At 52.5% G+C, this 26,012-nt stretch overlaps 2 protein-coding genes across 14 annotated transcripts in view; both read left to right on the plus strand.

Moving 5' to 3' along the window:
* The window catches only part of Prr18 (proline rich 18), a 5,109-nt gene extending 1,550 nt beyond the window's left edge, over positions 1–3,559 (plus strand). Inside the window, exon 2 of the mRNA XM_046449305.2 lies at positions 74–3,559. Within this exon, the coding sequence (XP_046305261.1) occupies positions 81–986 (906 nt within the window). The 5' untranslated portion in view covers positions 74–80 and the 3' untranslated portion in view covers positions 987–3,559. The remainder of the gene's footprint in view (positions 1–73) is intronic.
* A 3,870-nt stretch (positions 3,560–7,429) lies between these two features.
* Positions 7,430–26,012, plus strand: part of LOC124095914 (uncharacterized) — an 83,031-nt gene continuing 64,448 nt past the window's right edge. The window contains exons 1-4 of one of the 13 annotated variants that reach the window (XM_046449339.2): positions 7,436–8,402; positions 15,308–16,405; positions 21,421–22,610; positions 23,208–23,313. In XM_046449339.2, coding sequence (XP_046305295.1) covers positions 23,233–23,313 — 81 coding nt within the window. In that variant the 5' untranslated portion in view covers positions 7,436–8,402; positions 15,308–16,405; positions 21,421–22,610; positions 23,208–23,232. The other 12 variants (XM_058580928.1, XM_058580925.1, XM_058580932.1 and 9 more) reach the window with 12 other exon arrangements.

Raw genomic sequence — 26,012 nt, forward strand, 5'->3', positions numbered from 1 at the left:
AGGTCGCTGGACCCCGCGGGGCGCCCGGCTCCGCTCGGCGCTCGGTGACCGAGACCCGCCCCTCTCCCTCCAGGGCACCGATGATCCGCCCGCTCGGCGGCACCATGCCTTTCCCGCCGGTGCCGCCGCCCCCCGCCCCGGCCCCGCGGGTCCCCGCCGCGCGCCCGCTGCCCGGGAGGCCCTGCGCGCCGCCCTCGTCCTCGCCGCCCGCCGCCGCCGCCGCCGCAGCAGCAGGGGAGAAGAAGAGGAGGCCCCCCGAGAGGCCGGAGGTGCTCCTCTCCAGCTCCTGGCCCTCCGCCACCCTGAAGAGGCCTCCCGCCCGGCGCGGCCCCTGTCCCGGCAGGACGCAGCCGCCGACCCCTGCGCGCGCCCCTCTCCAGGCCTCGCCCGGCCGCGCGGGGACGCCGGCCACCGGCGCCACGCCCCGGCTCGTCGGCTCCGGCACCGGCCCGGCGGGGGCCACCTTCACGGGGGCGGTGGCCGGGCCCGACGACGGCATGCGCTTTTCCTTGAGCCTCACCCCCGAGGCCATCCTGGTCATCCAGAGGCGCCACCTGGAGAAGCAGCTGTTGGCTCGGCCCCGCAGACCCTTCCCCTCGCCCTCGGCCGACCCCAGACGCCCCCTCGCCCCGGGCCCCCGGGCCAGGGCCACCGGCCTGCGGAGGGGCGGCGCCACCAGCGGTCCCGACGCGCCCCCAGCCGCGGGCCCTGGGCGCCGCACGCCGCCCCGCGCCCCGCTGCTGCCTGGCGGTCTACAGACCCCGGTGCCCGGCCCTCGACCCGCGGACCTGCGCCCGGTGCTCAAGGTATCGCTGCTCAACGAGCGGCACAAGTATGACGATGTGGAGTACGAGGAGGAGACCGAGGTGGTGGATGAGGGTCTGGTACGCAAATGCACCGAGTGGCTGCGTGGCGTGGAGTCTGCGGCTGCTGCGCGGGACCGCACAGGGCGCCTGGACACGCTGCCGCACCTGAGCACGCTGTGAGCCAGCTGAGCCTGGTGCCGCAGGATGGCCTACACGCCCACCTCCTCCTCCTGAACTCAGGGCTCCACCTGGGAACGCGGACCAGGTAGGCCTGCGGGGACTGGACGGCCTCCTGAGGCCGACCTCCAGCACACCTGCCCCAAGTGGACGCACTGGGGGGAAAAGCACGCCTCATGTGACATCCACCGTCCACCTCGTGGGCACCTGTATGCCAAGTAGGCACTCGTGGGACAAACAGACAGCCCTGTCCAGCTCCCACAGCCCACCTCCTGCCCACTCCACTCACCAGCCAGACGAGTGTTCTCTCCTGCACAATGTGGCCTCTATCTCAGAAGTCCACCCTCTGTACCTCTGGGCCTCCTCCTGGCTTCTCAGCTGTCCTTGCAGTTCATGGGGGAGTAGGCAGCTGTGAAGATGTCCCAGCTCCCACCAGGATTCCTTCAGGTCCCAGAGCCCCACTGCCCCGTGCTCTGCCTCCCTCACCCCACCCCCGCATACCCCTCCTCTTTCTGTAGGTGACCACACTGTGAGGGTGGGTGGCCACAGAGGGTGCCTGCCATTGTGAAAGTGGGACATGGTGCTACGTTTATGATTTTGCTCTCTTCCAACGTTGGGAGCTGGAAAGCTGGGGAACAGTGCTCCAGTTTCCAGCCTCAGGAGTCCTGTCAATGAGCTGTCTGGGGAAGCACTGCCCCATTGTCCCTGCACAGGTGGATTGTCACAGATTTGTGCTCTGCAGGCCGGGTGTGCATCACACTGGCCCCCACACAGGCACACACACATTCATGTACACAATCACACAGTCACACGCATGCAGACTCATGCAAAAACCAGCACTTATGCACACTCCCATATACATAGTCACACACAGGCACAGGCACTCTCGCAGGCATGCTCATCAGTACATGCACAAATCACACACTTATGCACACTCCCACAGACACACATGCACAGTTGCACACATGCACACACATATATACAATCTCACACCCATGCGAGTCACATTTTCACAGTCACACATACGTGTGTGCTCATGCACACATATTCAAATCATTCCCACCCAAGCACACTGCCACATACACACACTTAGTCATGCACGCCTGTTCCCTGAAGCAGTTTGGGGAATTATTTAATAGCTGGATTGAGGCGGGAGCAGGAGTAAGACTGGGCTTTTGTTAAAAATGTGGTCTTTGTTTGAAGGCTTACAAAATGTCTCCTGTGCCAGGGAAGGAAAGAGCCACCGGGCCAAGAGTGGTGGCACCAGGAGGCAGGGAGGATCAGTTGATTTGGAGGGAAGCAGGAAGTCCCTGGGGGTAAGGGGGAGGTGTGTACATGTTTTGGTGTTTTTTATCACTGTGAGTAAATCAGTGACATGGTGGCTTTGTACCGATGTAACGAGTGAGTTTTAAAATTGTATTTATTATTTGAATTAAGGGTGAGACACCTGTCTCAGTAGCCCCGCCCTTCCCCACTAACTGGATGCCGAATGCAGGACATTTCTTCCATGCATCTGAGTGCATTGAACTCTAAGGACAAGAAGGAAACAAGGAGACATGATCAGATAAGTTGGCTGTAGAAGAGTAATGCACTACCTCAATTTTTTACTTATTTTGTAATACTCAATAACAAGTTTAGTGTTGTTAGATTTTAATGTGTCAAGTCTAAATTATATTTTAAATTGAAGCCTTACATTTTTAGAAACTAATTTTATATTTTTCTTGTGGTGATCTTTGCTCTAATATTTATCTTAGTCTCTCTCTCTCTCTCTCTCTCTCAAGTTCTAGGCACAAATTCCATCAGACATGAGACATTGACTTCAGTGGGAGCTAGATCAGCCACCAGATGAGTTACACAAACAAAACCCCACCCACTGAGCAATTCCTCTTTTCTGACCCCTGTCCAAAAGCAGAGAAATAGATTTTATTCTACCTAAAATGAACATACTAATACTAAGAAAAGAGAAAAATTAGCAATACTGGCCAAAGTAAATTGGAGACACCCATGTGCCATAAATGTCTTTGTCCTCCAGGAACTTGGGTGAAGGTCAGCTCAGGAGGGCTTGCTGAGTGGGGGGAAGTGGGGCAGGTGGAGTCGGTGATGCCTGAGCTCAAGTGGCCCACCAGGTTGGCGGCACCAGTAGTTAACATACCCTGTTTGCTGCGCTTGCTCATGGGAACATCTGTGTTCTGAAGACTTTTCTGGTGGCCTCCTAAGGGGACCAGCCTACAAGGCGTCTTTCTGCCTCAATGTCCCCACACCCACCTGAAAGACGCTGTCACTCTCTTTGTTTTATTTTCTCTCCCCTCTTTCTTCCTCCAGGCCCCCAGCCCTGTCTTTCTTAACTGGCCACATTTTAGCACATCTCTCCAATCTGCATTTGTGCCCTAGGGTTTGTGCGCCTTGCCTTCAATCTAAGGGCAGATGAGGGGGATGTTTGTCGCCCTGGTTGACCAGAGGTGTGTACATGATGTGTAAGGTCTGTTTGTTGCTGTTCCTGACGTGTTCCTGGTTGAGAACATTTGCTAAGTCACTGTGCTACAATTTCTTACTGTTTAAATAAAAAAGAAACTCAATGGCTTGTTTGTCTCATTAAATAAAAAAGAAACTCAACGGCTTGTTTGTCTCATGGGGAGGATGTGAACGCAGGACAGAGAGAGATCTCTGGAGTATGAAGAGTGGTGCTCGCCTCAGGCCCAGGATTCCAGGGGTTGGCTGAGGGCAACTGATTTCACTACCTGAAATCACTTGGATTCAAGGATTCTAACAATGAATATGATCTGAGAAGGCAAAGCCAAATATGCAATGACACTTAAACTTTGAGGACTCACAAATCCTCATGAAGGCAATATTCCAAATATGCTCCTGAAAAATGTACCACATAGCAAGAAAATTACATGATCTATATGTATTTCATATAAATTAAAGCTCACAGATCCCAGATGAAGAACTCCTATATACACTCATTAAAACACGTTGCTTTTGCCTAGGATAGTTTCAAACTGGTTATATCAATCAGAATCTAATAGGTTAATATGAATCAGAAAGTAAATGTTCCATTTGAATATCAGCTGAGGCTATTAGATATGACAAAGGGGAAATATTGCTTAATAAGTATGCTTTGTCTTTGTATCTTTGGGTCCATGTAGAAAAAAAATAATGAAAGAATCTCTAGAAGTGTGATTGGAAAAAAATGTCCCCCATCTCTGTGTGTGTACATGCCTACCAGTATTATCAAATTCTCCCGCGACTAGATTGTCCAATAGGAGGGAGTGAGGCCGACTTCCAGCCAGGGGCCACCTTGCATGTGAGGCAGGGGACAGCACTGTACCTGTATCTCTGCGCATGTCAGTTCTGAAGACTGACCATGTAAAACTTCATTCCATGGATTTAGAGAATACCTGGAGCTTTAAGATAGGTATTTGTGTTGCTCTGCTTTTCTTTAGACAAAGTGGATGCCAAAGTGTCAGGAATTTAGTTCTGTGGTTTGTCAGAAATTTAACAGTTCCATAAATTGAGCTATTCAATTTCCAGCGGGCCATCTGCAGGATCTGGACAGGTTGAACTTCCTCCAAGATCATGATTTTCTACCTTTGTGTTTCAGCATGGTAGTTTCAGCCAAGTGTAGTGTATCATTCAAAGAAAATCCTAAAATAGAAATCTCTCTAATGAAAGAAAAGAACAATTTTGCATTAACATCAGTGTATATGGAAGCCTTTGTCACCTGTGGGAAAAGCCCAGGTTAACATATCTCAGACCAGTGATGATGCTTCTGGGCAGGTACTGATGGGAAGGCCTGCCACGGTGACCTCAGGTGTACCCCCCAGGGGCTGAGCATCTCCTGTAGCGTGAGGGAGAAGGCTCCACACCCCGGGAAAGCTGGGCTTTGGAGACCAGAGTTAATGCCGATGCTGTCATTCATTCGCCAGCTGTCTCCTTAACCTTCTGTGTCTGCTTCCTCTTCCGTCTAGGAGGGTGGTAACGCATCCATGATCCTGGTATGAGGTAAAGGGTACACTTCAGAAAGCGCCTGCTGTCTCCACTCAAGTCAACTGTGATTTCTCACTGTCTGCTCAAAAAATACCACTCTCTGACACTCTTATGTGCACCTTTGGTGGGGCTGCTCTTTCACTCCCGTAGGTATTAAAGAATAAAAATGTCGGCTGATCTGGGAGAAGAACTCAGCGGCTTGGCATTCTCAAGACCCTGAGTTCAATCCACAGAACTGGGACTGGGGGGCAGGGAGGGTATTTTGTTGTTGTTATTGTTGTTGTTGTTTAATATTTATTTATTTTTAGATGTAGTTGGACACAGTACCTTTATTTATTTATTTTTATATGGTGCTGAGGATCGAACCCAGGGCCTCACACATCACAACCCCAGCACTAGGCTATTGTGTTTTACTGCCATATCTCATTTATTTCCTGAAGACAAAAATGTGGTTCTGAGTTTCATGGTAGCAGATGCAAAGTTAGAAGTAATGTATTATATAATCTCAACATTTAATAACAAGAAACATGTTATAAGAGACATTTTAGAAAAAATCATAGTAGATGTTTAAACACCAGTCATAGACCTCATGTCCTTAAATGCAGTGTCTCCAAGACGTATGAATGCTTGTGAAGGGGCACCCCCTTTCTCCACAGAAAAGCCCTCTTCACCATGGCTGATTTTAGGACTGTCAGCAAAAGAGTCCATTGTAGATAAACTTCCTATTTTCATGTCACCCTGCTTACTTGGCCACTGGCCGAGAAGATACCAGCACTCCAGGTGATGGACACCCCCTTACTAGTTATCACAAACGTCTCCAGTATAGTACTTTGAAGAAATGTGCAAACAAGGCCTCTGGCCTTGAGCTGGGCTTCACAGAGATGTCTACATTTTTAAGATAAGTTACAAATGGGCCCATGGTAACAGCTGACAGGGGAGGAAAGAGAGGGGAGAAGAGGCTCCCCCTTCTCAGGTGTTGTCCTTGAAGAGTTAACTTGCCCAGAACAGTGAGAGAAATAGCTGATTTCATGTGAACTTCTGCAGACTGTGAACTTCTGAGCCCCTCCCCTTACATGCTGGGGATAAAACTCGGAAACTCCCTGAACTCGGGGTTCGGGGGATTGATTGATTACAGCAAAAGCTGTGCCCTCTGAGCCTGGCTGCAGCCAAATAAAACTATTTCCTGCCGTCTTGGGTGCCTGGCCTTGTCTGTCCCTACAACACTTTCCTGCTCTGCCAGCCCTTGATGAAAGCCAGTGGGGTGGGACTCAGTTGTACCTTGACTGTGTTGGGCTTGTGGAGGTGGATCACAGGCAGACCTGCCAGGCTGGGAGAGTCTTTAGGAAGTAGTCCACATCTGCTCGAACACTGGCCTAAACCCCAGGGATCAGTACACTCAAACTGTAAATGTAAGACATAGTTCTCAAACTTTCTGGCCTGAAGACTCCTTTACACTCCAACACAATATTGAGAGGAACAAGAGTCTTTGTCCATGTGGGTTTTATCTATTGACACTGCATTTGAAATAAAAGATCCCAAGGGGCTGGTGACCCTCGACTATCTTCAGGCCACCACTTGGAGAACCATTGGTTTCCCAGGACACATCAGTTCCCCAGCCTTCCGTGGGCACTCGCTAGCTGCTGTCAACTACCAGGAAACACTTCCAAATACAGATTTCCCAGGCCCAGAGATTCTAATTTAGTATATCTGGGAAGGGTCTTGGGCAGGAGGGGCCTCAAGTTGTGGCCAGGCTTGGAAACCCCTTTATACTGCAAGAAATATAAGACGGGACTCAGAAAATATGACAGTTTCCCTACTTGTCCTATCATGAAAGATCCCATTGCCCTCTGGCAAGATCAGAGCCACTTCTTCTAGGTGGTTATACCCCTACTGTCAGCCAACTCTTCATTGCTGTGACCAAAATACCTGACTAGAACAACTTAGAGAGGAAAAAATTATTTGGGACTCATGGTTTCAGAAGCTCAGTCCACGGTGGCCGACCCCACGGCTCTGGGCCTGAGGTGTGGCAGAACTTCTGGCGGAAGAGGAAAGCGACTCAGGACACAGCAGCCTGGAAAGGACCGGGAGGGGCATCAGGGACAAAATATAAATCTCGAAGTCACACCCCCAGTGAGCTTCTTCCTTCAGCCGTGTCCCACCTGCCCACAGCTGGCATCCAGTAATTCATTCAAATGTTTAATCCACCAAATGGATTAATCCACTCTTAGGTTACAGTTCTCATTGTCTCCGTCATTTCACCTCTGAACACTCCTGCTTTGTCAAAGGAGCTTTTAGGGGACACCTCATATTCAAACCGTAGCACCGTCCACGTGGCAGGGAGAGCATGAGGCACTGACCACAGTAATGAAAAAGATCACGCTCCAGCCTCATGGCCACCGGCCCAGCATTGCCTGGAAGAGATGGTGCTGGCGTCTGGGTGGCCTTGCCGCGACCCCGAGTTCTCCTTCCCGGACCACGTTATAGAACTGCCACAGTCAGCTCTGTGTTGTGATTCAGTGCTTCCCAGGTAGGGACTTAATAACGTACCTCACTCCATATCTGTCACCGTATTACAGAGTGGAGGGGCTGGCTCCAAGGACCAAGGACATGTGGACCCTGGTTAAGCGCCAACTGTATGTAGTTCAGTGTGTTGTGACTTAGGAACAAGCTAATGAATAATGCAGACTATTTTACTTGAAGCACAACAGCCTGGGAGGAGCCCAGAATAATTTGGCTGTTCCTCTGGAACTTCTCATGCATTTCTCCTGGACGAGGAGCACAGGAGAGGCAAACTGACTGGACCAGCTCCCTGCAGGACTGAACGCCCTCGCTTGTTAAAAGGTGTGATTGATATCAGTTGCCAAGAGCAATGATTTTGGTTTGAGGACGATTTCTTTTGAGTCGTTCTTCAGGACAGCCGTTGCTGTGTTTGCTCAGGCCACCATAACAGAGGGTCACAGACTGGGTGACCTGAAAGACATTTTTTTTTTTTCATGGTTTTGGAGGCAGCGAGTCCAAGATGGAGGTGTGGGCCTGTCCCCTGGGCTTGCTTCTCACAGGGCCTCTGGTGTCTCTTCCTCTTCTTAAAAGGATACAGTCCCCTCTGCTCAGAGTCTACCTGTGACCCAACCCAGGCTTGATTACCTTGTCAAGGCACTGGCGCCGACAGAGCACACGGGGAATTACAGCTTCCACGTGTGGATTTTGAGTGGGACACCTTTGCCCATACCCGGTCCCTGACCCGATGCTCTGTAAGGCTGCAGATCCGACTCCAATGGCAGGACGTGAGCGTCCACTCCTTCCTGCTGCCTACTGTACTCACCCGGCACAAGCAACTTGAGAAGCATCAGATGTGAGAAGAGCAGGCTTTACTGAAATCCGAATGGTCCTTAGTCCAGCCTTTTTGTTTCTCTGGACAAGAAGGCGGAGGTGAGGTTTGTCCACTGGGGCAGAAACCTTCAAGCCAGGTCAGGTTGGTAACCCGGGATTCCCCGCCCCCCCTTATTTCTGCCTTCCTGTTTCACTTGAGCTGTGGTCTGGACTCTCTGTAGCATCTGCCCTGGGGCAGCCGTAGAGGGAAGGGCCGAGAGGAGGCCAGCCCGGGCTGTCCCCGCTGCTGCCGGCTCTGCCCAGCGCCTCACTCGGGTGTGTGTAGCTGGCCGCCCTCTGCTGTGTCTCCTCTCATCATCTTACCACCTCCTCCTCCTCCTCCTCTTCTTGGCCCTTTCCTTTGCCCCTCAGGTCCTCTTCTCAGGTGGCCTCTGCTTGGGGAAAGTCCCGCTGCCCCTATGCCCAGAACTACGAGGAGGGAGGGCAGCCCGCCGTGGCGTGTGGGTGCTCTGGGGGTGCCCTCGCCCCCTTCCTTCTCCTCTGCACATTTGCACCTTCTCTCAGGACACCTGTGCAGGGACCCAGGCACACACCTGCTGCTGAAGCCAACCGGGGCAGCGTGCCCTCTGCTTGGAGTGGGGGGTGGTGTGCGGGGCTGTCTGAGAGCTGGTCCCCTGCACAATTCCTGCAGGCCGCGCCTTCCTGTCCTCCACAACCCCGGAGGCTCGGGCTGCTGTGCAAACTAACGGCTGCCCCGGGGCAGGGAGGACGAGCCTCTTGAGCCTCTCGGCAGTCTAGTCGGCAGCACAAGGTAAGGCGGGACTGAGGCACAGCGGAGCTGAGCTCCTTGCCAGGGCCACCCGCGCACAGGCTCTTCGGCATCATGCACAGGGCCCAGCTTCGTACCGTGGGGGAGCAGACTCAGAGGCCCTGCCAGGACCCACCTCAGCGAGGTCCAGACTGCCAAGGGCTCACGGAGCATGTGCATAGAGTTAGGCAGAGTGGCTCAGCAGAAGTCAGTTAAATAGGACACAACGACAGAGGTCAGAAAGGCCCAGAGTCGGTTATTTCAAAACATTAGATCGAGCAACCCTTGGTCACTGACATGGTGAGCACGCTGCCGTTAACATCCACCAAATGCGCTGCAGCGTCCACAGTGGCAGGATTTGCTGAATAACAGTAAGTGCTCAAGCGACACCACTTCCTTTTTTCTTTAATTTTGTTAATTTGTTCTTTTTAGATATACATGACAGTATTTTGACGTATTGTACGTGCAGTTTCACTGGTCGTGTATTCTTACATGAACTCAGGAGAGTGATGTCCATCCTCTCTACTGCCCTTCCATTCCCGTCCCCCACCTGGCCTTCCCCTTTGTCTGATTCAATGAGCTTCTGTTCTTCCTCACCCTTCCCTCACTGTGGGTTAGTGTCTGCACATCAGAGAGAACATTCGGCCTTTGGTTGGGGGCATGGGCTCATTTCATTTAGCATGATGGTCTCAGATCCTGACATCACCAGCTAATGTCAGGCCTCGCCATTTTCATCGATGGCAGTTCACTGAACACTTGTGGGTCACCTGGCATCATAAGCCAGGCAACCGCAGGCTCTTTTGGTATTGGGGATTGAACCCCGGGGCGCTTAAACACTGAGCCACACCCCTGGCCTTTTTATTTTTTGAGATAGGGTCTCACTAAGTTGCTTAGGGCCTCATAAATTGTGGAGGTTGCCTTTGAGCTTACAATCCTACTGTCTCAGCCTCCCACGACTCTAGGATTATACACGTGTGCCACCAAACCCAGGAATCATAGGCTCTTTTATTCCAATCTTAATTTCTAATATCTGAAACATTCAAGTCACACTGTTTTATATATGTATATATGTCATGTTACAGAAAGGCTAAGGAAGGGGTAAGGCAGCCACAGGGGTCCAGGAGGCTGCAGAGAGTAGATCCAAATGCAGAGAGTCACTGTAGGTGTCAGAAAAGACTAGGAACCAGCTGGGGCACAGAGCTGTCAAAGGACAGGGGCTGATTCTAGGCTGAGGTCCCCAAGATGGCAGTTTCAAAGTGTCAACATGGACTGTTAACTCTAAGTGTCAGCTTGGAGTGGGCCACACGTGTTCATCACAGGTAGGAGAAATAATCCGCACTGTGCGGAAGCCTGAGGACAGAGATTCGGACATTGTTCAATGTGGTGATCTTCCTGGCCAAGGCTGAAGACCATTGATCAGGTGAGGGGCCGAAGGCCACGGTGTCCAGTCTTGGGGTGCTCCTACTTTTCTGGGCTTCTAGTGAGGAGGTTGCTTCATTTGGGGCTCAGGTGTGTTTGCTGGTGTGTTCTATAAGCTCGTGGGCCTGGTTTTCCCAAAGGAGTTTGATAAGTCCCTGCGTCTATATGCTTCTGATTAATTCAACAAGTGCACAGGTGGTCGTTTTTATTGGCATGATTAATTTGATTTCAACTTGTGCCTTGTGGTTGTGCCTGGCATACAGTGGTTGTTTACTTGTACAAACAGGAATAAAGTCACTCAATATCTGCCCTTAAACTCAGAATAGAGTAGTTCTTGTCAAACTGCTGCTTTGCAAAATGGAGAATCAAAGGTTAGGAGCAGCCTGAGGACTGCTGTTCTGCACACCATGGAGTCACTAGGGTAGGCACAGCCTGAGGACTGCTGTCCTACACACCATGGAGTCACTCAGGGCAGGCGCAGCCTGAGGACTGCTGTCCTACACACCATGGAGTCACTAGGGCAGGCACAGCCTGAGAGCTGCTATTTCACACATCATGGAGTCACCCAGGGCAGGCTCAGCCTGAGAGCTGCTGCTCTATGCACCATGGAGTGACTTGGAAGGACACAACCTGCTTGCCACACTGATCAAGATAAAAATCCAAAACTGGGTGCGGTGGTGCACAACTATTATCCCAGAGGTTCAGGAGGCTGAGACAGGAGGATCATGGGTTCAAAGCCAGCCTCAGCAAATGCGAGGCCCTAAGCAACTCAGTGAGACCCTGTCTCTAAATAAAATACAAAACAGGGCTGGGGACATGGCTCAGTGGTTGAGTGCCCATGAGTTCAATCTCCAGAACCAAAAAAAAAAAAAGACAGAGAGAGAGAGAGAGAGATAAAAACTCAAAATTACAAATTATAAAGATAAGAATTAAAAGAAGGGACGTAACTCTGGAATTTTTAAGGAGCATTTGGACAGCCTCATAGACGGGGGTCAAAGGCCTTCAGCCCATCTAGTGTGCTGCAACAGTGTTATCAGAGCAGGGGCTGACCAGTGTCTTTTTTCTGTGTTATTTTAGCAAAGCGTTCCTTCTGTGGTCAACATGTAAGTGGCCAAACATTGAAGGCAGCTGATGCACATGTGACTGAGGCTCTGGTCAGGCTGGAGGAAGGAGAATTTTGCCTTTATTTCCTTCCGCAAAGTAGTAGCTACTCACAGCTCCCTAGTTACATTGTCACAGGAGTGTCCTTTGCAGACAAAGTCCAGTTCACATGAGCACAGCATTTAGCTGTGGAGTGCGCCCTGCACCCTGGGTGTCCACTGCCTGCCCTCCCCTGCATAGGCTGGGACCACGCCCAGCCAGCACTGCACTCTGGGGACCCTCTCTGCTCCAGAGTCTGGTGTTGGAGGTCCACTTGCCCACCAACTCCTGTAATGTCATCCAGGGGACCTGCATTAATTTCTGAGTTCTCACCTTCACCATTGGTTTGAAGGTGACTCTTTGGCTGGGCTGGTGCACCAGGAGGGCAGTTCTGTGTGACATGGGAGTGGCAGCAGCCAGTCTGTGCCAACCCACAGTCACAGCCTCCCTCTCTGAGGCTCCCTGCTCTGCCCTGCACTGCGCACCCAAAGGACTGTCCCGAGATGTGCACTGAGGACAGCGTCTCCCCAAGTCCACTCTTGATGCCCTTCCTGCACATCCCGGCCACTCTGTCCCTGCGCAGCAGAGGGGCCAGCAGTGCTCCAGCTTCATGGCTGTTCAGGGATTGCAGAAAAAAGAGCAGCTTTATTAAATTATCTCACAAGGGAGGGGTGGGCTGGGGCAACTTGGTTATGAACGTGAAATCCTCATTCCAGGGACTTGCTTACAAGACACATGGGGGAAACTGACTGGCAAGATGAGAAGGAAGAGATGCCGAGGGATTGGGCAGCTTGAGAAGGAGCCGGGGACCCAGGTGTCCTGCTCATGATGAGGCAGGCTGGCTGCTGGGGACCCAGGCCCAGCCCTTGCCCAGCGAGCAGCCTCTCAGCACCTCCCCACTGGGCTCCTTTCCAGGTGTGGAGGCCTGTGCCAGGCACATGGTGGGACGGCCTTCTCTGTCATTGGTCACCATCGTGTCTCATCCTTTGGCACAGGACAGGATACGAGTCTGGCTCGACTAGAACGCTGGGCGTCAGGGGCACAATTGAGCCTAAGAGTTGGGAAACAAGGGCCCCAGTCTGAGTCCTCTCATCAGGGTGTCAGAGAGCACACATGTGCCTGAGGCAGGGACAATGGCTTCACTCACCCGGCCAGCACAACACAGCACAGCAGGACTCCTGTGCCATTCCCGGGTCTGCGGAATGGCAGACCTGTCACCATGGTCCCCTGTCACCACGGTTCCCTGTGGAGTGGAGCAGCCAGCTGAGGGGAGCTCCTGGATGCTTCACGCTTACCATGAACTGCCACGCCCACCCCCAGGGGGCTCCAGGGGCAGCCAGGCCACCAGGGAAGCCATACGCCATTCCTGGGCTTCCGCCCTCACCAGGGCACTGGAAAAATGGGCTCAGCACCTTTCACGGGGAGGGAGCTCATGTGGCTCCTGAGAAAGGATGGGCGGATGGCCAGGGGGAGATTTGTCACCATCAGAGCCAGGGGTTGCCACATGTCCTTCTTAGGTCACTCTTCTGTTGTTCTAGAGCCATCCAGAGTTGGGGTTAGGCAGACTATGTGGAGCTGAGTGGGAGGGCAGGTTTGGGATTTGTGGGGAACTGACTGAGAGTGGTCGGTGGGTGCTTGTGAACACAGAGGCTGTCTGGAGGGCTGGTGCTGCCTGGTTCCTCAGTTCTCTGTCACCATGGTCCCCTGTCACCACAGTTCCCTGGCCAGCCATCAAGATAGCAGACCAAATCCATAAAATCACATTATCGTCCACCATGCTTTGGACCCTGTCACTGGAGGGCACCACACGCCCCTGGGTGGCTTGCCACTTGCTGGTGCCCCCAGGCACTTGGACTTTGTCCTGTGGCCTGGGTGTGTTGATGTGTCCACAGTTGCTCTTTACTTCTAAGACCAGCATTTCAGGTTCTTGGCTGTCCTGCGCTGCAGCCATTTCTCTGGCCATAACAGAAGCCATGAGCTCCCCACAGGGTCAGTCCTTCCCCGAGGCTGAATGCTGTCCCACACTGAGGGACTCAGCACTCAGCTTCTGACCCTGCCAAATCGCTCAGCAAATCCAGAGGTAGCCTGTGCCGGTCGCTGGGTGTTAGTGGCAAGTTATCCATCCCGGGTGGCAGACAGTCCCAGGAAGTGGTGGACTGGGGCAGCCAGGAGACACCAACATGTCCCTCCTGAAGCTTAAATAGGACTCCTTCATATTTGACCTTGATATGATCACAGGGTGGACTGCGCACCTGCTCTGGGTGCTGCCTTGGTGTGTCTACCTCTTGCCATGTCAGAGGACCTGGAGGTGGTCTCACATGGGCCACCAGCTGTGTCCTCTGTTAGTCCATTTTCTGTTCCTACACGCAGAATCCTGCAAAGAAGCCAAGTTATAAACTAACAGTTTTTTTTGGCTGGAAAGTCCAAGGTCAAGGGCCAGCATCTGGGGAGGGTCATGGTGCATCATGCTGTGGTGGACAGCAGAAGAATCCACGAGAGACAGAGCAAGCAGGGCCAATGGACTGGGGCTACCCGTTCCCTTGAGGACTCCTGTCATCCACCTGAGGACCCTCAGAGCCCCATACTTGTACAGTGGCAGAGGTCAACACGAGTCCCAGGGGACACTCAACCACAGCGCCTACCTGCCAAATACACAGGTATCTGACAGAGGCAAAGACAAACTGCGGCCAGGCCCCACAGCCAGGCCCCGCGGGGTAGGGCTGTTTCCAGTTAAAGCTTTCTTTTTGTTGGTGGGGTGGTGGGTAGGACTGTGGATTGAGCTCAGGGGCACTTGACCACGGAGCCTCATCCAATTATGGATTTTGTATTTTATTTAGACACAGGGTCTCACTGAATTGGTTAGCCCCTTGCTTTTCCTGAGGCTGGCTTTGAACTCAGGATCCTCCTGCCTCAGCCTCCCGAGCTGCTGGGATTATAGGAGTGCCTCCCTGCTCCTGGCTAGAGTCTTCTTTAGTGAATTTTTAAGATTTTCCAATTGTTTGTACTCATTGTGACTGACGATAGCAGATGTGCAAAGACAGAGTTTGGTGTTCCCAAACCCCCTCCCAGGGCTTCCTTCCTAAAGTGGCCACAGTCAGCCTAAGGGGGTTCTACCAACCTTCCCCACAAACGTTAGACTGTTATCCTGGCTTTGGTGACACCTCACTCTGCATTTGCAATTAAAAAAGCCGAAGGCAAATTAATCTCATTTTCTTTGAGTTCAGTTTGAAAGATACTTATCTATATTTAAAGAAAGACTTGCCTGTTTACTCAGCAAAATCTCCTCACAGCTACCCCTGTTGATCAACAGGGCTCCTCGAGCCTGCCACATGCATGGTGACCTGGGCAGATGTTGTGGGCCACAAGGGCCTGCGCTGGGAAGCATATGTGTCCAGTGGCAGGAGGGTGGCCATGCTGGGCAAAGGGAAGACCCTGCAGTGTCCACACCTGGTTGTGGGGCGACTTGCTCAGGAGACTCCAAATCCACAACAACTGCAAATCCTGGCCTTCCCAGGGGCATTCTGGTTCACTAAGATTCTTCCCTCCCATCAGTTCTAATTTATTTTGGAAAATTCATGGTTTGGCCGTAGGCAGCTGAGAGGGCATCACCCGATCTTCTTGTCCTCTCCTCTGGCAGGTGCAAGGGTCATCTTTCTGTGCTCTCCGGAAGCGGCCTCTCAGGTCATCCTGAATCAGCAAGGGACCCTCAGTGCACAGCAAATCCAGAGTGGGAGATGGTTGGCTTTATTCAGAATTCTCCATGCTTCATGGTCAAATGATAATTTCTCACAGTGACAAAACCCCTAAAGGAATGAATCCAGGGCAAGATACCATCCTGCTGCCCTCAAGACACACCTGAGTTCTCCAGCCCGACGTCCAATCCAGCCAGCCTGGGGCCGGGGGGGCTGGGTGCAGGCAGTTCCGTCTCCCTGACACCCACGTTCCGAATGCTCCTGCAGAGGTCTTGGGAAAGCTGCTGTTTGTACATCCAATGACCAACTGCAAAACCGATTCACCTGGTTTCTCTGTTCTCAAAAATTTAATATCATTAAAAGTTTATAATCAAGTACAAATTTTATTTTATAATTTGTGACAAATGGAAATACTAGATCCCTAGGGACAATGAAGGAAACCCTCATGGCTACACAACAGTGAAGTGAAAGATCAGGTGGGCTCTGCTCTTGACACTGGCCTGTGTCACTGCCCAGGCACCGCAATGTCTGAGAATGCCTCTTGAACGCTGAGTGGACCCATGTGTTCTGTACTGACCAATTCGCCTCATTTAATTCACGGATCGGGAAGGATGGCTACAGTGCCCGTGAACGGGGGCTCAGATTCTACTTTCTTGGCACCTGGAGAAATCCACAGGCAGGCAAGATGCAGAGTGAAGGCCTCCGATGACTCCAGAGGGAAACAAGTGACCGGTGGCCACCGTGGTTTCCCCTGCAGTCCAAACTGTCCCTCTCAGCTGTTAGAACTTTAACTGGTTGGGATTCTCCGCGGCCACTGGACTGCAGTCTCCGGTTTACCCTTGGAAAGCTCGCCTTGGTCGCCACTGCATGTCGTTTATATCCATCTTTACCTAAAGAATTAAGTAGCCAAATGAGACTGTGATCTAACAAAGACCTCACAAAGATCTAACAGAACGCGCAGCAGCAAGAAAGTGATCTCCAAGTCTCCTCCGCGGGAGCACCCACAGCATCAAACCAGCCAACAAGCTGAGGTCCTCGTGCTAGTAGGTTCTTGACCTATGTGCCAGGGGCCCTGGAAAGGATGGGGGATTTTCACATTTTGGGGGGTGCCATATCCTGTGGGTAATTAACACTAGGATCACATCCCATGGCTTTTGGCAGGTGTAACCTTCAGCTTTGTTTGTGACTTGAAGCGTCTACTCTCTGCAGAGCGTGATAGCACAGTGCAGTTGGCAGAGCTACACACTAACACACACGGGGCTTAGACCCATCATTAATTGAAGACAATGATGGAGTTGGAAATGTAGCTCAGTGGTAGGGCCCTTGCCTGGTGGGCAGGAGGGCCTGGGGTCCACCTCCAGTACTGCCAGAATAAATAATAGATGAACACAAGTGACCCGAAGCCCTGCTCTTCACTGTCTGCAAAAGCATTTAAACAGCAAAGCAGAATGCATTTTTTAGGATTCTTTGGTTTTGGGTGAAGTGGATCAGGATGTGCCACTGGAAACACGCCACCTGGGTGTGAGAGCTATTTTGAGCTGATGAAGGTATTTGCCTGCCACCCCTCATCTGCCTGAAAGCAGAGAGCCCTAGAATTCACGAATTAAATTCCTCCCTCCGGGGCACCTGAGCCTGCTCTCTTCAGAGAAAAGCTGTGCCGCCCCAGACTTTGGGACAAGAGGGCCCAGCTCCCAACCCTTCTCCTAAAGGCCCATCGATTTCCCCCAAGAGTCGGCTCTGCAGAGCCCCATCCCTGCCCCTCCCTGGGCCTCATGGATGCCTGCTCCCGGTGGCTGGTTCCTGAGCACCAGTCTGCTTTTCTCTTGTTCTTCTGTCTGCTGCTGGTTTAATTCAGGGGTGCCCCCACCCACTCACCCCCTCATTACTAACCCAAGAGGATAGAGGAAGAGTTTTTCTCCCCCTGTTAACAGCGGAAGCCCAGCCTGCTTCCACCCATAAGGGAAGCTGGAGTCGGCCGCGGGACGGAGGTGGAATGGGAGCCAGGGTGGGAGCCGCCGCCGGGAACCAGGCACAGGGCCGGCCTCTGCCCTGCCCTCACTCCCTCAGGTTGCAGATTTTGGGGAGGGGGCCGCTGTGGTTTGACAGCCCTCTCAGAACAGTACAGGGAAATGAGGGCTCCTGGCTAGAGGACAGGTGCGTGTTGCCTGCCAGGACCCTCACTAGCATGGAGACCTACCGCATGCTGGGCACCGGGTGCAGCAGCTGTCCTCACCCAGTCGCCGGGTCTAGTCGCGAGGCAGGCCCTGGCCTGAGAGCTTGGGGTGCACCGTGGAACACAGCAGCCCCACAGGCCTCATATTTCAGACATGGAGAGGATGTGGGAGGCTCTGTGGTGCACAGGTGATTTGTGCAATTGAGGGAAAAAAGCAGATGAAGGTAGATCAAGGGCATGCAGGTAGCAGGCTGCCATATTGAATCAGGAGGTGGATCTGAGCAAAGCCTTTAGCAAGGTTGGGTCGGGCCACGTACTAGGGACGCTCTGCCTTGGCCAGCAGACCGACCTGCCAACAGCAGGACTGAGCTGCAACAAAGTCCAAGGAGCTACTCAGGAGAGAGTCGGCGGAGCATATGGGACCTGGGAAGCAGGACAGGGTCCCTTGTCCAGGTCTGTGTGTCCAAGTGGCATCTACACAGAGGGGTTTTTGTGCTCTCAGCCAGCATGCCCTCTGCAGCAGCTGCCAGAGGCCAGGGCAAGGCCCCTAAACCTGGGCCATCCCCTCTCTCTGCCAAGGGAGACATGGTAACCAACTGTGCAACTGGTTTGTCTACTCTATTGCTACATTGTCTCAGTAGTGGCTTGAGGAAATTTGAAACATCTTTAAACAGGCAATTAAGTATAGAAAGAGACACTCTGTAGCTTGATGCTGGTCACCTCTGTCTTTATCCTCCTCCAGAGAGACCGAGGTGTTCACCAAGCTGCTGGGCACAGCCACTGGTAGGGCAAGGCCACCTTTCACACATGCCTCTGGATCCCAACCAGAGGAGGATTATTCTTTTTTTTTTTTTAAATTTTTTATTGTTGGTTGTTCAAAACATTACAAATTTCTTGACATATCATATTCCACACTTTGATTCAAGTGGGTTATGAACTCCCACCTTCACCCCATACACAGATTGCAGAATCACGTCAGTTACACATCCATTGATTTACATATTGCCATATTAGTGTCTGTTGTGCTCCGCTGCCTTTCCCATCCTCCCCCCTCCCCCCTCGCCACCTCTCCCCTCCCCTCCCCTCCTCTCTCTCTACCCCCTCCACAGTATAACCCTGAGGGTCTCCTTCCATTTCCATGCAATTTCCCTTCTCTCTCCCTTTCCCTCCCACCTCTCATCCCTGTTAAATGTTAATCTTCTTCTCCTGCTCTTCGTCCCTACTCTGATCTTAGTTACTCTCCTTCTTGCTAAGTGTGAGTACCCTGCCCTTGGTTACTGGGTAACAGTATTCAGAGTATTTTCGTGACCTTTGTCTCATTGTTCTACTAAGGAAAACACCATGGTGAGAAAGCCAGTCTGGCTCCCCAGGGCGGAGGCGTTGGGCAAGGGAACAATGCAAAAGAAAAGAAGAGTTGCTCAGAGAAGGAGTCCTGGGGTCTGCACTGGGGAGGGAGCCATGAGCTCAAGGCACTTGTCTCCTCCAGATCAGGGGACCCTCCGCTCCGGGGATAGTTGATTTAATAATTTCTCTAAACAAACCTTTAGCTTGCACTCCCTTTTTGGTGGGCATTGTAAATACCTATGGCACAGGGATGCCTGCCCCACGACTACCTGATGTCTGTGCACCTTAGGGACATTGGATTCTTCTTGGAACAGTGTCTGGAGAGTCTTCCAAGAGCACAAACATACTGGACTATTTCTGTTGACTTCCTCTGGGAAGGTTTCATGGGTGCGCCCTCTGACACGGTACCTGGGAACCCTTTCCCCTGCACCCCAGGACAGTGGGCTCAGGGATTTTTAAAGTATTGATTTCATGGGCTGCAGCAGTAAGAATACAGCTTGTTGGATTTCTTTGAGGATTAGAGAAATTGACCTTTTTCTTTATTTTCACGAGGTGATTGTCTTTGTCTGTTCCATGATAAATTGCTCACCATGGCTGCTCTGAAACATTTTCTGTTCAGTAAATGAAAACTGACAATGACAATAATGACAAACATGTAAAAAGTATTTAGTGCCTAGAGTAGAGTAGATGGAGGGAACAGGGGAGGGAGAAGGAGGGAATCAGGAAGCCCTGGAGAATGAAATGGAAAAGATTAAATTTCATGCAGGTATGATTACATCAAAACAAACTCAACTATTGTGTGTGTGTGTGTGTGTGTGTATATATATATATATATATATATATATATATATATATATATATATATAAAATACACTAATGCAAGCATAAAAATACAAATTTTGTTCAATAGTATCACATAAAGTCTATTTCCTAGAAGGAGGTATTATTAAAAAAAATAGTAGTGTCTGCTCAGCTTCACTTTCAAACACTGCACATATATTAACTGATTTAATTTTCTTGACACTTTTGAAGTAAGCATCATTTTGCAGACAAAAAGATTTTGAGGCCCGGAAGGGGTCAACTTGCCCACCATCACACAGTAAGAAACAGGGGAGCCAACACTCAAACTCAGGGCAGCTTTGCTTCTAACCACTGCCCCACGTATAGTCTCCCAGGGGCTTGAGGGACAGGGGGCAAGAGTACTTCCTGTTTTATGATGAGTAAAGAAACTCCCTCAGCGGCGTTTCACTTTCCTCCCCCTTAGATCAGCACTCTGTCCTGGCTGCAGCCCTTGAAGCTGAGAGGGTGGGGCTTGTGTGGCCACAACAGGGGTGTCCATCTCTCATCAGGGGGCCCTGTGACTTCCAGGCTGGGGTAAACTATGAGCAACAGGAAGTAGCTTCAGTTGTGCCCCTATGTAGCTGCCCGGCGACTGGGCAGCTGACCACAGAGGCAACCGCATCAGGTGGCACATCCTCACTGCCCAGGCAGCTGTCCACCCTGCATAGGGCAGCATTCTGTAATGGGTCTGGAGCGGCCTGGAGGCCCACAGGGCAAAGGCTTGTTCCCCAGGGGGTGCTATGGAGAGCTGGTGGACATTTCAGAGGGGTGGGCCTAGTGGGAGGTCCTCAGGTCCTCAGCCGGGTGCTCTTGAAGGGGAATATGGGACCCTGGACCCTTCCTCTCTGCTCCTTTCCCCCTTTGGCTTCCTGGACAGGAGGAAGCAGGGTTTTGTTCTGCCATGTGCCCCTGGCCATCGCCATCTGGCTCCCCACCAAAGGCCTAAAGCAATGGGTCCCCCCCATGGGGACTGCAACCTCTAAACCATGATCCCAAATGAAACTTTATCTTCATACACTGAGTGTCTCCGGCATTTGTTAGAGTGTGGCAAAGCTGACCGATAAACGTACTTCCAGGACCAACCGTCCAGGTCTGTCAGGAATGCTGAAAAGTCCAGCCATGGAGAGCCATGGCCACACCCTCTCAAGTTTTAGCAGGAAATTCAAGGAAGAAAAAGGAAATTTGTTACATTCTTAAATACTCTTTGAGATAACTGTTGAGTTTAAAATAACCAGCAAAAGTATGTTTTATGTAAAGTACTTTATATAAACACATATATTTATATACACAACTCAGTCCTTGTCTTGAATATTTAGAAGAAACATGACCCTAGTAGTTACTTTTTTGAAGCTTATAACTGCTTCATGGGGAACAGCTGTGTTAGTTAACTAAAGTAGCTGCAGAGTCCCTCCGAATGAATGTCATAGCAATGGCTAATTGAAGGTCACATGCTCACTAGGACACTGGGGTCCTAGGAGACTGGGGTGCAAAGCAAGGGTCTGGGTAAATTCAGACTCTGGTAAAAGCGGCAGACAAGGCTCAGACCTGGGTCTAGGTCCCGCCAAGCCGGCTCTTTGCCTCGGAGGTGCCCCATGTGGATAGGTGTTGGGAGGCGACTCTCCGTACAACTGAGTATCCGACCGTGCGCTGCTGTTCTCTAAGATGCGCTGAAGGCGCTCCTGGGTGCCTCCTAATTTTCAGGCAACAGAGAGACAATGGAGAGCAGGAGAGATTCCAAAACCTCGAGGAACTTTCTTGGAGGAAGAAATCTCAACAGCAGAGCATAATGGAGCAAGGAGGAGTGCGCAGACCCTGAACCACGAACCAGGGAGCTACCTACCAGGTGCTGCTGCAGCTAGCAGTGAATGACCCTGGTGCCCTGAAGCAAGGGAGTGCCCAGCGCAGGGGCGAAGAGCGCAGGGTGGCAGGGCTGGCTCTGCTGTGACCACCGCCGAAGCGCAGAACCCGTGGTGAGTCCCCGCCCAGCGCGCGGGTACTGCCAGGTCCCGCACAGTGTCCCCGGCTCGGAGCCACAGAGAGCCAGGGACTGAGCGTGGGCGCCGCCTCGAGGTGGCGAGACAGGAGGTGGACACGGAGGCTGCTTCAGAGTGTGGTGCCAGTGGCCACCGAGCCCTCCCCAGGCCACCTGGACGCCCACCTGCGGTAGCCTAGGAAGGGTCCTGGCACCAGGGGCTCTTCCGGGAATGTAAGGGGAAGCTGCCCTCGAGGCAGCCCTGTACAACAGCCCTGGGGAGACCAACGGACACCATTTGGTACTTTGGGGGTTTTGTTTGTTTTGCAAAAATGAATACGGGCAGAGAGCAGATTGCTATAGCCCTCCAATTATCTTGAAAATGATTCAAGAAACAAAGAAATTTAACACATTTTGAACTGCTCTCGGAGATCATGTGAGAGTCTTTTGTGTTTATTGTTTTGTTTTGTTTTGTTTTTGTCATTAAAGTGACAAAGAGCAGTGCCATTCAGACATTTCTTTTCCGGGTTGTAACACCTGTTGTGTCCTCAGCTCTGTCCACCCCTCTCAGATGGCAAAGGCGCCCAGGGAGGCGGATCTCTGGGGGTGGCGGGGGTGTGCCTGGCTCCCTGGTGACTCTGTGGGAGGCCTGTTAAAGCTTCCCCTGCCACTCCTACCCGGGACCTTCAGTACAAGCTTTTAAACTAGACACACTCGGCAGTTTAAAATCAGAGCCTACTGCACTTCCTCACTGTGGTTCACAGAGGAGACTGGGAAATGCCCATCCAAAGAAAGCTGCATGTTTGAGGAACGGGGGAGGGACAGAAAGTTCCAGAGAAGTTTCGGTTCCCCGTAAGTAGACCTGAGGAAGCTCCTGAGACGCTCAGCATTACTGGAACTTCCTGGGGCAGCCTGTGGGGTGAGTAGGAACACGCTGGACCCAACCAGGTGGGGCCAGGTAGCTGGGCTGGTTTGGACTTGGGGGGAGCAGGCCACCCCTTCCAGCTGTCGCCCAGAGCCCTCAGGCAGGGACTTGAACTCCTGGCTTCGGTTAAGGTCATTCCACCTCTACTGACTGAGGAGGCCTTGGGACTCCGGAAGGCAGAGTGTTCCCAACAGGGGACACACCTGGGAGCAAGCCGTGTCATCCACTTTGCAGTCGTGTGGCTTTGGAGAGTTCAGTGGCCCAAATCCACAGTGAGGGAAGGACAGGGTAGGAGCTAAACCCCGGGCCTCCTGCTCTTGGCAGCGTGGGGTCTGATTTTAGGCCCGTTAATTTCATTCTGCTCCCAGCCACAGGCCCATCTCCTGGGCCCGTCTCCCCTGGGGGACTTAGAGGAAGGGTCACTTGCTCTCTACACTCCTGCCCATCAGTGTCCACTATGGCCTCTGGTGGGGAAGGCCATGGGAAGGCAGCTTCCCTTTCAGGAGGCATGGAGTGGAGGCTCCCAGTCTCACATCTGGAAGGGGGTATCCTTCCTAAAGGCTGGTCCTCACATTACCCTCTGTCTTCCAGCAGCTGAAGGTGGCTCTCTCAGAACATGGCCGCTGGCCTTCACCCCCACAGGAAGACCACCCTTCCTTCCTTCAGCAGCTGCCGGCTGAGCAGCTCTCACGAACAGGTGATCTTTTGGACACCAGGTCGCAGAGGAGCTAAGTAACTACATTTCAATAACAGAAACCTGCCAGGTGCCGCCTCTCTCTCCCCCTCCTTTTGCTGGGAACTGTGTTGCTACCACAGATCTTTAATCAGGTTAGACTTGAAGAGGAGGAAAGCGTGTGGAAGTCTAGGGAAAATCCGATATCTGGAGGACAGACCCTGCCCTCTGGTCACAGGGGGTTGGCCGTAGTGACATGGCAGGTGGGTCACATGAAATCCCTTCAAAAGCCTGATGGTCTCCCTGCTCAATGTCAGTGTTTATTTCAGTACAATCGCAGCTTGTTACAGTAATGGGTATAAAATGTGAGACCCTCCCCTTCCAGGTGACGCACTGTGAGGGGCCAGTGGAGCTCATGTGGGAAGCAAGAGAAGGAAAGGAGGGCCCACAGAGCAGGGCAGGAGGAGAGAGGCTTTCTTTAAATTCGGTTTGCCATTGTGAGTCCGGGAAGTAACCATAGTCAGCAGTGTGCTCTGAGGGCCAGGTGTCACTAGCAGTGAACTCAGGCTGGCCAGCTCCGTCACCTGTGAGAAGACCAATCCCAGCGGCTCCCAGAGTTCTCCGGCTCTAGGTCCTCCTTCCTGCTGCTGCCCCTGTTCCCACCCTGTCCTGGGCTTGCCGCCCTAAAGGAAGGATGTGGGTGGCTCCTGGGCACTGGGGCCCAAGATCACCTGTCCTTAAGTCAGATGGCCTCTAAGAGCTTACAGACTCACAGACTGGGGCGGCTGGTCACGTGGAGTGGAAGTCTTGCATTTCGGAGGCATATTCTGGTCTCTGCCGTCTGGTTCCCAAGCGCTCCGTGTTGCTTGGTCCCCTGCAGAAGCCACCAGGCTCCCCTCCTCAAGTCTCCTGCTGTCTTGTACTGCGTAGATGTTAAAGAGAGGAACCTTCTAGCTGGAAGGCTGCGTGGTGGCAGGCCCCATGTTCCCAGGGGGTGACAGTCCCCATCTTGCCTTACCCTCCCCCACTCACTTCCCTGTCCTTCTGGGCTCCTCTGTGCAAGCCCTCTGCCTGGGCTCCCTCCATCCTTCCTTTCATACTGGGTGCATGTGTGCTATTCCTGCCAGAAGAGCTCTTCCCTTTCTCCTGCGCCCACCGACATCCTGCAGGGTCCAGGTCAAGAAGGACCGTGCCCGAACAACCTTCTTGATCCTCTGGTTCCTTTGACTGCTACCTCTGGGGACGCCAAGATGACAACACCCACCCGTTTCTTACTTCCTGCTCTTGTCCTACCCACCATATAAATGTGATGTTTTACCAGTTGGCGTGGTTCACCTACTCTTACATTATAAGACCCTTGCAATCCGCAATCAATGCCAAATACTTCTCTTACATTCTCCACCATGGCAGGGACACAGAACTAATGTATGGAGGTCTCATGTGTACCAGACACTGAACTGGGGACGGGACAATGGGAACTGAATAGACATGTCCTTGTCCTCTGGGAATTTATGCTTGGGTGGAGGAGACAGATGCATGGTTTCGCCACTGGAAAGTCAAGATCAAGGAGAGAATTAAGCCAGTGTACTCTGGGTTCACAGAGCTGAGGGATGCCTGGGGACCCATGTTTGGAGGGCTCTGCGAGGCTGGGCATTCAGGGAGTGGGGGCCAGGGATGTGAAGCTTCCAGAGGTGGGGGAGCAGACTCACTTTCACCCCACACTGCCCCACCTTCTTCAGCCACAGCCTCGTGAGGCTCTGAGTGCCGACTGCTGGGGGTCCTCCTAGTCAGCACCTTCATGCCCTGCCCCTGTCACCTAACACGCCGTTCCCAGGCACCTGCCAGATTCACCTTCTCATTCCACTGCTCATGTCAGCCTCGCCCAGAGTTCTCCTCATCTCTGTCATGTCTCCATGTTTCCTCTTCTCCACTCCAGCCGTGCACCAGGGTCCCTAGGAGAGTGTTCTGGAGATGTCTACAGCAGGGGCCTGCCCCAACCCGAACGTCCAGGGACGGTGCCTCTGACCGAGTGCTGTCCATCAAGCTCCCAGGTGGTTCTCTGTGCAGCCCGGGTTGATAACCTGGTTCTATCCAACTCTGGTGGTCTAGCCAGCAGCAGCCCCAGCAGCAGGCTGGATAAGCAGGTCTTCAGGTGCCACCTGCACCTGCCGAGTGGCTGAGCGGGGCCCAGGGTCCTGTGTTTCCACAGGCTTTCCAGGGGTCCCGAGCCTCACTACGGCATCTTAGCTGGCAGAACTTTCCATGTGATTCTCTCTGTTTCCTCCAGTAGCCCCTCAGGCCTGAGGAGGAGGCTCTGCCCCCAAGAGTGCAGGTCTGAGGCCCTTGGAGCCTCCTCACCCCAGTCTTACTCCAGCTGTGGCGGACCACATTAGAACGCACATGTGTTCATAGGGATGTTGGAGGCAGCTTCACGTCCCCCAGCCTGAGGAGGTCACTGTGGCTTCCCGTGTCCTCTTTGCTCACCAAGGAGACTGAGCCAGGAGGAGAGTTTGGTACTGGATACTCAGCCAGATTCACTGCCCAGCTGAATGACGGCCCTGGGCCCCAGCCGCCAGCCACACTCACTGGAGACTCTGGAAGCTGGCCCAAGACCCATGTCTAACAGGCCTGTGGGTTTCCCTCAATGAGCAGGCCTTTGGAAACCCAGTTCTGATGGCCGGCCGCCCACTGCTCACAGGGCCTGGGAGGGCCATCATCTAGGC

This window comes from Marmota monax, unplaced genomic scaffold (assembly GCF_021218885.2).
Source record: "Marmota monax isolate L192 unplaced genomic scaffold, Marmota_monax_Labrador192_F-V1.1 WCK01_AAM20220418_F8-fsc00083, whole genome shotgun sequence".
Lineage (NCBI taxonomy): Eukaryota > Metazoa > Chordata > Mammalia > Rodentia > Sciuridae > Marmota > Marmota monax.